Source organism: Salminus brasiliensis, chromosome 13, assembly GCF_030463535.1.
Source record: "Salminus brasiliensis chromosome 13, fSalBra1.hap2, whole genome shotgun sequence".
Classification (NCBI taxonomy): Eukaryota; Metazoa; Chordata; class Actinopteri; order Characiformes; family Bryconidae; genus Salminus; species Salminus brasiliensis.
In genome coordinates, this window is record NC_132890.1 from 28,533,797 (window position 1) to 28,545,455 (window position 11,659).

The 11,659-nt window shown below is 43.5% G+C and overlaps 2 protein-coding genes across 2 annotated transcripts; both read right to left on the reverse strand.

The window, feature by feature from the left end:
- Positions 1-1,100: 1,100 nt before the first annotated feature.
- On the reverse strand, positions 1,101-4,340 carry c13h15orf48 (chromosome 13 C15orf48 homolog). The gene is made up of 5 exons (XM_072695316.1): positions 4,185-4,340; positions 3,671-3,734; positions 3,489-3,577; positions 3,281-3,341; positions 1,101-1,543 (listed from the first exon to the last, which is right to left on the reverse strand). Exons 2-5 carry the CDS (start codon positions 3,713-3,715, stop codon positions 1,475-1,477), a joined length of 264 nt encoding a protein of 87 aa, XP_072551417.1. The 5' UTR covers positions 3,716-3,734; positions 4,185-4,340; the 3' UTR covers positions 1,101-1,474.
- An 845-nt stretch (positions 4,341-5,185) lies between these two features.
- Positions 5,186-11,347, reverse strand: afg2b (AFG2 AAA ATPase homolog B). Its single transcript, XM_072694886.1, has 9 exons — positions 11,260-11,347; positions 9,607-10,769; positions 8,565-8,750; positions 8,277-8,444; positions 7,728-7,937; positions 7,367-7,597; positions 6,209-6,343; positions 5,726-5,851; positions 5,186-5,606 (listed from the first exon to the last, which is right to left on the reverse strand). Exons 2-9 carry the CDS (start codon positions 10,729-10,731, stop codon positions 5,451-5,453), a joined length of 2,337 nt encoding a protein of 778 aa, XP_072550987.1. The 5' UTR covers positions 10,732-10,769; positions 11,260-11,347; the 3' UTR covers positions 5,186-5,450.
- Positions 11,348-11,659: the final 312 nt, after the last annotated feature.

Genomic DNA, 11,659 nt, shown 5'->3' on the forward strand with positions numbered 1-11,659 from the left:
TTCCTCCCTTCAGCATGCAGATAAGACACCTTGCCTGGATCTAAATGGGGAATTACATATAACCTTCAAACACTGCTGTGCACATACAGTCCCCACCCCTTCCTTCCATTCACACGCAAACACACACACACACACACACACACACACACACAGAGCTCAAGACCCTCCTTTCCTCACAGTACATTTACGAATCTCTCCGGATCACTGAGCACAGAGTCAATCAGAGTTATTAGTTTACAATTTACAAGTACACTATAACGTTTATGTAATCCACACAGTCATTCTGACAGACTGTAATACACCACAGGAAGCCTAGGGGGCACTCTATTATGCTCTATAATGTTCATATGATCCACACAGTCATTCTCAGTTCAGCTCAGTTTTGCATTCCACTCTGCTCTTCATTCATCTTGTTTCTATGTTCGGTTTGGTTTACCTAGTGGCTTGGCTCTTCATCTAGCTTAGCTCGTCATTCAGCTCGGATCTGTGTTTCACTCTTCATTCAACTTGGTTTTGCATCCAGCTCTTCTTTCTGTTTGACTTGGCTTTCAGTTGGGTTGCATTCTCCATCCAGCTTGGTTCTGCGTTCAGGTCTACTGTTATTGATTAGCATACTTATTCCAACACACTACAAAATACTGAGTCACAAAATATAAGATCAGTGTAGCCTTATGATCCTGCAGAGTGGCGTGTGTGTGTGTGTGTGTGTGTGTGTGTGAGGCAGTGATCACGTCAGTCTCTCAGTTGCTGCTTTTTTTTTTTTTTTTTTTTTACCACCTCAATAAACAGTGTTTGCGTAGCTGCCGTGCTGCTGGAGGGAAGTTCCAAACCCAATTACGTTAAAAGCCTAGTGACTCAGCAGGGTTGGACATAGCTGGAAGCGGCCGCCACCAAAACAGCTTAATGATAAATGATATTCCTACAACGCCAAATGATTGGCCTGCTGAGGACTGAACTCAGAGATAACATTGTTGTGAATTTAAAGCAGGATAAGGTGCTGCTAAAAAAGGGTTCTGATAAAAAATAAAAACTAACCAACAATAAAAACACATCTGATCTGCAAAACTGTGGTTGAGTATAAAGTAGCAGAACAGGGTGGGTCTCTTTATTATACCCTTATGTTTATTCAGTATCAGTATGTACACGTCCATAACACTTCATTACTTCACAGTAACACGTTACAGCACAGTTCAGCACAGTGCAGTACAACTCTGCATGTTGCGCTAATCAGCTATATGTAAATCACATATATGCAAATAATCACCCACCCCCCAAGAACATGTGTGCTCTAAGCCCCGCCCACGCGATGAGATCTCACCAATACAGCAGAAGCGTTTCCGCACACTGAACCTGTGAGCGCGAGTCTGTGCGGAAAAGATTCCGCGAAACTGGTGAGCAGAGGGCGAGCGGGGGAGAAAGAGAGGGATGGAGGAATGGAGGGACGGATAGGGATTGCAAGACATCGGTAATACGATTACTTGGTGAGACTCTTCACAATCTGGAGCTCCTCCACAGGCTTCCACTGCTGCTTTATGGTGATGAGCTAGAGCGAGAAAGAGAGAGGGAGGGAGGATTAGAGTGCTGTGGACAGAAGAAGATGGAGGGGCTGTTATGAATGATCACCATGGCAACATTCCATGGGTAACAATGTGAGCTTATCACATGGCAAACAACAAATGCCTTCCCGCTTTTAATATGGAGGGTCAAAACTCATTTCATTTAGCACGTGGAAAATCGATCACGTCTCTAGTGGGGGGTTTGCTCGTCTTGGGAACTTGGGAAGTTTTTTGCGGTCAAGCTCACTTTGCCTGCTCAACTTCTGCCTCATTGCTGGGTCACTGCTGCCTCAGTCTACCTCAATGTTGCTGCACTGACTCCTCTGCTGGCTCACCACTGCCTTGCTGTAGCATTATTGCTGTTTTTCCACTCAGCTATCATCTCCTCACTGTCTCCTCACTGTCTGTCTGCCTTAACCTCAGCCCAATTGCTGGATCACTCCTACCTTAGTGCTACCTCATTGTTGGCTCACCACTGCCTTACTGCTACCTCATTGTTGGCTCACCACTGCCTCTTTACTGCCTTATAGGGCCCCCACTGCTTCCTCGTCGCTGAATCTTTCCTGCATCACAACTGCCTGATCACTGCCTCATTCCTGACTCATCACTCCCTCAATGCTGGCTCCTGACTGCCTTTTCACTTCGACTGCTGCCTCATTGCTGGATCCCTGCTGCCACAGTGCTACCTTATTGTTGCTCATAACTGCCTCACTCCAGCCTCAGTGCTATCCCATTGTTGGCCTACTACTACCTCACTGCTACCTCATAGTTGGCTCACCACTGCCTCGCCATTGCTGCATCACCACTGTCTGACTCAATCCTACCTCATCAATATATCATCACTACTTTATTACCACCAGAATGACATCATTACTACCTCAACACAGTCTACTTCCTCATCACTACTTCATTCTACCCCTTCGATCACAACCTCATCATACCACTGTCATCACTACTTTATCACAGCATCATTAATGTCATCACTGCCTAACTGACATCATCACTACCTCATCGCAACTTCATCCTTACCTTGTTGATATGTCACCGCCACATCATCACTGCCTCACAACTACATAACTGCTACATTGTTTACATTGTCACTTCTTCACTGATATACACAACATGGACAGAAGTATTAGGACCCCTGCTCCTTCATTGTTTCCTTGAAAATCAAGGGTATAAAACGAACTGGTATCTATGGTCCAGGCAAAGGCTTTCTACTAGATTTTGGAGGATGGGACTGCATTAAGAATACATTCAAGAGTGTTGGATGATCAACCCTCCTCATTCCCAACTCCCCACCTCATCCCAAAAGGGGTACCATCCATCATTAGGCATTGGGCATAGTGCCAATTTACATTTGCCAATATAATCTGCTCCAGATTCTATTGGCAATACTTATCTTATACAGGGACCACACAAGTTGACTGAAATGTAGCAAGTGACACAAATCCAGACAGAAACTATCTGAAGTTCACTGGAATCCAAACAGCTAAAATATAACACGTGACCAGCCAATTATTCTCTTTTACTCTCTTCCTCCTCCGCTCTCAAAGTTAAAGTGAAACCTTCCTGTCTGCTTACTTCCGCTTACCACTCAACAGTGTCTGCTGCCCTCTGCACGTATTCTCTATGGCTCCTCACTGAACTACTTTTCCTGACCTTGAGATTCAGAATGACACTGCAAATATACATTATTATGCTGATTTTTTTTTTTCAATTACCTTTTGTGGCTTTGATGGGTCAACCATTTCCCAAGGCTCTGGATTTTGGGATTTGTTTAAACTATAAAAAAGACACATTAGAAATATGATCAGATTGTTATACATTATTGATAAAGAAGCTCACAGGTACACTTGAAACACAAGCTTTAGCTTCAGGTGAAAGAGGAAAATGTGTAGAATGCGTGGAACCTGTTGTTAATGTGCTTACATCACATCTGGTTTGGTAAGTAAGAAGTAAATGGCAGCAGATGTGGCTCCTGTGGCAGCAAAAGCCATAAAGCCAATCAAAGGAATGAGCTAGAGGGGAAAGCAAATACACACAAACACACATTAGGCTTTAAAAAACTTCAAAAACAAACTCAGAGCAGAGGAGAGACGGTGAAAACTAACCTCTTTCTTTTTACTCAGCATTTGTAGAAAGCCTCCCATCACCATTTTCACAGCTTATAGTCGTCTAATGATGAGATAATATAACAGCTTTATAATTAATAACATAATACAGGGTATTCTACCTAGTTATGAGCTCATTATGGAAATGCATTGAAATATTGATAATGTTCTTAATTATGACCTGCAATGCAATAGTGATGTAATAGCAAACTGCATATATAACTAATTATTACTAACAAACACAAATACGAACAAACAAATTCTTATAATAAATCATAATAAATTTTAATAAATCTTCACCATACATCCTTAATTATAAGACAAATTCACTATCATTTTATATTAACTATCATTCAAAATGTAAAACTTACTCTGTATTTACTTATAAACCTACATATAATTACAGATATGACACAGTATGTGCTAATCTGTGCATTTCAGTCTTAATACTCTTTTTATCTATTCTAATGATCTGTAATTATGGCTGTTATTATTCAGTAATAATTAGTCTTACCTGAATGTGAAGTTGTCTGATGGCTCGCCAGCTGCCTGTTCTCAGCATCCCAGCCTCCGCTGGCTTTATACAGCAGGTGGGACGAGCAGCATGGCACGTACACACAGTGTATCGACATCTATCAGGAAGAACTGCTTCACCATGGAGACCATAATCTTCTAAGTGGAGGGGCCCCCCCTGGTGGCTGAGCTTCTACAAGGTGACTCTTGCAAAGACAGACTGTGGAGGCAGAGTGAAGAGCAGGACTCCAAAGTAACGGCCCGTATGCAGCAGACAGGAGAAACAAAGCTGTTATTTATAGTCCACTCCCAGATAAAGCAGTTCTGCAGAGGGGGGCATATGTCCAGTCTGAGCACGAGCTCCACAACATACGTGACCGAACGCACTTGAGGCCTTTAGTCACTGGTGTGTTAATGTGTAATATGCACTCTGTAGTTATGCGCAGGGAACCGAAGCGTAGGACCACATGCACTTAAGAGTTTAAAGGGTTAACACATATGTTCTTTAAGTTTATATAATTAATACATTTAATAGTCAGTTTGTGGGGCAAGAAAAGACTTTCCTTACAAATATGAAGACTGTAGACCATTTATTATAGTCTAATCATTATGAAATACTAGCAGGCCTATGGTAAGGATATATAGATGCACATACATTCACATACATAAATACCTTACACTAGAAGTTAAGTGTTTTTTCCTTCTCCTGTAAGAAAGGTATAGGATTTAGCTTGAACGCTGACCAAATATTCATATTATAAAACTTGACCTACTATTTCTCATCTACATGATGTCGGCTATATCATGCCTCACCCAAACTATGTAAATGCCACACATACTTGAAAAGGCAGGCAGCGACACGCACTGACCAGCACATCAGCATGTTTACAATCACTCACAGGTTGTGGTGAGAATGAACTTGGAGTGACTGTAAACCACTAGGGAGATGATTTGAGATGTTACTTTACAGTAAAAAAAAAAAAAAAAAAAACAACATTTCAGAGAGAAGGCATTTTAATCAGATTATTCAACAAGTTACATGACTTTACACACCAGCAATAAGGATTGGTATAGCAAGTTATATTGTTCATTCAGAGCGCAATGAACTGAGTGTGTCAAGCTAAATGAGCTAAGCTAAATGCACCGAGCTACCTTCATGGCAGTAACTGTACTGAGGTAACCACACTTAGGTTAGTGCACTTAACTTCTACTCATCTGTGCTGAGCTACTCACGCTGCGCTAACTGTGCTGAGCTAAGCAGTTGGCACTAACTGCAGTTCAGTCTTGTGCTGAAGAGATGCTGGTACTGTAGGAGTTGGTGGGCAGTCAGAGAGGGGTTGACACGCTGTAGTGCTTTCAGGAAGTGCTTTTGCTGAACCGTGGACACATTCATCCCGTCTTCGTTAAGAGCTAACAGTGCTGCCTGCAAATGAAAACACAGACACGCGCTATTACAATACCACACAAACCATGTACCTAAAGCTTTGTGTCCTCAGAGCTTTAATGATCAAACTCTAAAATGAACTGCAAAAGTGTTCTGACCTCTTTGCAAAGATTTTCCAGGTCGGCTCCAGAGAACAGGTTTGTTTGGATTGCCAAATCCATTAAATTCACATCAGAATTCAATGGTATTTTCTCTGTGTGGAGCTGCAGGATGGCCAGTCGAGCCTGAAAACAGAACACAACACACACACAGTTTGGATGGCACTGATGGACTAATCAAAGGCATGTATGAGCTCATCTGTGGTTCAGGTAGAATCATTACCTGACTTGTGGGTCAGGTGGCCTAGGAGGAATTACACATTTATCTGTGGGTCAGGTGGAGTTGGAGAAGCTAGACGTTTATCTGTGGGTTAGATGGGATTTGGGGGGAGCTATAAGTGTACCTGTGTGTCATGTGGGATAGGTGCAGCTATAGGTTTACCTGTAGGTCAAGGGGGGGGGGTGTTAGGAGTCACACATTTAGCACTGGGTCAGATAGGAACCTATGGTGTCTGGTGTGGGTGGGAGAATCTAGAAACTTACCTGTGGGTCAGGTGGTGGGACATATATGATGTGGTCCAGTCGGCCCGGGCGAAGTAAAGCGCTGTCCAGAGTGTCCGGCCTGTTAGTGGCAGCCACTATCATCACGTCTTTATTACACCTTTCTTGCAGCTCCATCTGCAACAAACACATAATTGAAACATACATTTATACCAGAAACTAGACACTTCTACGATAAGAAGGTGTACCTCTTAGAGACAAAAAGTGATTAGATGTATTATGAAAACTCACATAAATGCTCAGGTGGAAAGATGAAACCTTTAAATTATTTGCTTACATAACATTACTTAAAATGGTTATTTCATCATTTATTAAATTATTTTATCTAGAAACCCATATAATTTAGATTTGATGCAAGTTTACCAACTAACATCTCCAAACAGAATGAATTTGGTGCCATTTACTGTCAGAGTGCTGAACTGAAGTCTCTTTGGGTCAAGGTGTGTGTGCTAAAGGTGTCCTGTTTAAGATCCACACTTGACTCTTGTCTTTTTACTGATTCTGTAAAGCTGTTTTGTGACAACACCAGTTGTAAAAAGTGCTTTACAAATAAATTTGATTTGTAGTTTCCCTCTAAAACACAACCTTAAATTCATTACATAAGATATAAAAAAAGAAGAACATAAAACATCAAATTTAAGTAAATCACAAAAATCATGCACATTTTCAGTGATTAGGAAATCAAGAATTAGTAACCATAATAATGGTAATAAAGCCCAATATTTACAGAATTTTATTCTGTTAGTGTCAAAAACTCAAAAACTCACAGGACATAAATAGGAATATTAATCACACATCACTCTAATTTTATAATTTCAGTGGTTGAAAAAAAAAAAATAACTGATGAAAACCTGAAAAATGAAAAACTCCCCACCTCAGATGAAAAACTGATGATCTGGATCAGTTTGCCAAAAATATGGTAGCGCACAGAAAGCGATGATCAATTCTATACTTAATTCTAATAGATTAAGTATACTAATTCTATAGATTTACACCAGCAAACACATATTCAACCAGTAAATGGTGGTCCATCTGGTGGTCTGTGAAGAGGGGCTACAGAAAATGCGATCAGCTATGCCACCTAATCAGTGCAGCCCTGTAGCATGATAAACTATTTTGGTTCTGATAAATCTGTCTGACCTGTTTCTCTCGAACAGTTTCCTTTTCCTCTCCCTCAGTCTGGAAAGTCTTTGTTGGCGCCCGTCTCTCTGTGGTCTTGTAGCCCACCCCATCCAACTCGTTCAGCAGCACAGACAGAACCTGGGCCTGCACCCCGCTACGGCAACCACCATCACCTCGGCTACCGACCATGCTGTCAATCTCATCCAGAAACACAATAGAAGGTGAGCAAGCACGGGCCTGACGGAAAAGCTGAGAGAGAGAGAGAGAGAGAGAGAGAGAGGGAGAGAGAGAGAGAGAGAGAGAAAATTATTATATATTATAAAAAATGTTTATCATTATTATTATTATTATATTTTAGATACTTTTATTCTGATTTTACCTGTGAAAGTGTTCTCTCTGAGTCTCCCACATATGGAGAGTAAAGCTGAGCTCCGCTCAGAGCAAGGAAGCTGCAATGTGATGCAGAAGCAGCTGCTTTAACCAGAGTGGTCTTAGCACATCCAGGGGGGCCATACAATAACACTCCCCGTGGCCCACGCACACCCATCCGCACCAGAGCCTCAGGGAACTTCATTGGCCACTCAATACTCTGTTAACACAAACACACATACTTTATGTTTAGTCTGCAGTTAAACATCTCTTTAAGTACCAAAATTCTACATGCAAATAAACAGTCAGCCAGACAACTTACAGCAATAGTTCAGAGAAAATACATTTACCACAAAACCTTTATTTCAAATGTAATGTATCTGTTTAGTGCTTCTTTAGTTTTACACTAGGAGCTATACAATTAATGTAGCTTTTTAGCTACATTGGCTTCAAAGCTCCCAGTGTTAAACCAAAGATGCACCAAACATGTCTTTGGGGTAGGTGTACACTATTGCTTTAAAATAAATTTCCCACTTAGAGCTTGTGTGCATCTCTGTACCTGCTTCAGTTTGAGTTTGACATCTTCCAGACCTCCAATTTGCTCCCACCTCACAGGCTGAAAGTCAGCCACGCCCACACTGCTGCGTAGGCAGGAGGGTGGGACTAACCGCAGGGCTCTAACAAAATGCTCTGCCCCCACCAGCCCATCTGGCTCCTTATCTCCATCCTATGAAACAACACACAGCAGCAAAGTTTTTACTAGGGATGCCCAGTGCTATTGGAATGATTCAGAAAGGTGTGTGTGTGTGTGTGTGTGTGTGTGTGTGTGTGCGCATGTGTGCGCTACCTGTGCATTGTGCAGTATAGCCTGCAGTGCTGCCTCCCTGCAGAGCGCGCTCAGATCAGCTCCAACATAACCGGTGGTCATCTCAGCAAGGGTTTGCAGGTCCACTGTGGAGGACAGCGGCAAACCGCGGCTCACGCACTGCAGAATCCGGAACCTCTGCTGCAATGTGGGAACACCCACCACAACCTACACACACAAGCATACAAACACACACACACACAGTTAGAAGCAAAACTAATTAATGGTGTGTATCCATGGACAATTATATAACGCATTATTCAATTATACATGAATATATGTACAGCTCATCATATTTTAATATTGAATGCAAGTTCATGCTGCACTTCAAAATATATCCAACAGGAAGCAGCAATGCATTAGTAGAGTAGCAGTGAGAGTGCAAATGAACTGAAATCAGCCATTAACATATTAAGCGCTCTCTGTCTGTAGTCCCTAAATTCAGCCATGTCACTCCACTGCTGCGTTCTCTCTCCACTGGCTTCCTGTAGCTGCTGCCCGCATCAGATTCAAAACCCTGACGCCGGTCTACAAAGCCAAGAACTGACCAGCCCCTCCATACTTGATGGCAATGGTCAAAAGCCGATCTGCACCAAGAGCCCTTCGAGCTTCAAGTACGGCTCGGCTCGACCCGCCATCCCTCAAAATCCACGGAAGACAAGCGTCCAGGCTTTTTTCTGTCTTGGATCCAAAGTAGTGGGATGAACTTCCCCTGGGTGTCTGAATGGCAGAGTCGCTCGCTGTCTTCAAACGCAGACTGAAGACGAATAGCGAATAGAGTACTATGGTCACCTTATTGTCTTGTGTTTAGTAATGTCTAAATTCAAGAGGTACCTTGAATTATTGGTCTATTCTAACTAGGTAGGGTTTTTCTTGGGTAAATAGCAAAGCACTTTGTAAGTGGTGCTGGATAAGAGCGTCTGCTAAATGCCTTAAATGTAAATGTCTGATGGTAACCAGTTGAGTACAAGCATAAAGTTTAAATAGGAATCACTGGGTTTTATTTGGTCATTTTAGGCTTCACCTCTCTGTCGAACCGCCCAGGCCTCCTGAGTGCCGGGTCCAGCGTGTCTGGCTGATTGGTCGCGGCAATGATGATGAAACTTTCCTCGCTGTCAATCCCATCCATGAGCGTCAGCAACTGAGCAACGATGCGGTTTTCCAGGGCACTGCCGGACACGCTGCGTCTGGGACAGAGTGCGTCAATCTCATCAATAAACACAACGCACGGACCGTCCAGCGCTGCCCTCCGAGCCTGGGCAAATGCCCTGCGCAGGTTCTCCTCACTCTCTCCAGGCCTTGACCCCACCACCACAGGGCCGTTTAGGGTCACCAATGCTGCTCCGACTCTCTGAACCACGTTTCGGACCAGCTGGGTCTTCCCCACTCCTGGCGGCCCCACCAACAGCGCTCCTCGTGGGCAGGGCAGCCCTAGGTGCTTGAGGCTGCCGGGATAGTGCAGCGGAACCGTTAGCATCTCCTTTAGAGAGGCCAACACCTCGTCCACTCCACCCAAGTGCACAGAAGGAGTCCTTCTCAAAGCCTGTCTGTACTTCTGCACAGTCAGAACCGAGCCCAAGTCTAGGCGGGTCTCGGTTGTGACCAGTCCAGCCCTGTGCGACCCAGAGTTCACGGTCTCCACCTCTATGAACCGAACCTGGGTCCCAGCTCCAGCAACGCTCACCAAGTGCTTCTCGTGCACGTACAGACCCGTCAGCAGCTCCTTTGCGAGCTCCTGGATGAACTGGGCCGACTGGGTTTCGGAACTGTGCACCAGAACCTTCACATGCAGGCGTTTGAGACGCGGGCAGGTTAGCGGCTTCAGCTTTGCACGCTGGAGGCGGAGTTCAGTCAAATTCACGCCAAATCCCTCGTGGGGGGTTTCAGACTGAGGAGTAGAGGGGCCACTGAGGTTGACCAGGTTGGCCGCAGCACAGGTGGTCTGGAACTGCAGGTATCCGTCAGCAAGGTCACTCCGAGGCCAGGCAGTGCACAGGCACGAACCCCCCGGCAGCAGGATAAGGAGCGGAGAGCCGAGCTTCAGCCCAAGCTCCTCCATTACTGACGGACCCAGACGGCACCTCTGACTGCCGGCATCCACAGGGTCCGGTGGCAACACCACCAGGTCCCCGTCCTCTGGCGGCGGCATTTCCACTGCCTGGCTGGTTACATCAGCATCCAAGGTACCTGGATCATCACACACACACACACACATTATATATATATATATACATACATATATATATATATATATATATATATATACATACATATATATATATATATATATATATACATACATATATATATATATATATACATACATATATATATATATATATATATACATATATATATATATACATATATATATATATATATATATATATATATATATATATATATATACATATATATATGTCAGAGGTCTTATTAGGCTGTTGCTTATTTTTACATATCTAGCAGGTGATAATAGTTACAAACAGCAAGAAAAAAGTAAAAAACGTATGTGAGTACTTCAGGTCTGAGGAAGTGTGCAGAGTTGTGCACTACAGTGAAGCGCTTTAGTTGAGATCGCTTATTGGAGCGCGACCCCTGATTCACTTCACTCACTACGGGCCACGCGCTCCGTGTAAACACCCAGTATAACTGATCCAGCGGTGGTCGATAACCTTACCATCAGCTGATCCAGGTCTTCATTTGCTGTGAATGTATCACCCCCCTCTCGCGCATGCTGAACTGTTTACCTGACTGAAGAGGAAAGCATGGACCGCTCTTTCTTGATCTACGTGTTCTACCGTGGAGCAAATCTACACTACTGCCCCCTACTGGAATGGAGCGTAGAGGTGAACCAGGGCAACAACGGTAAAGGTGCACTAGATTGAAAAAGAACTGTAATCTTGATAAAATTGATAAAAACTGATTGAATAATGAGAGATGCTTATTGTGAACCCCAGACACCTTCGTGTCCTCCTTCAAAAGCAAAACCCACAGCCCACAGTAAAACAGGGCTGTAAAACAGGCCTCTTCATTTCCAAACCCAAAACTGTTACATAAACAGTCTTGACTCAATAGGC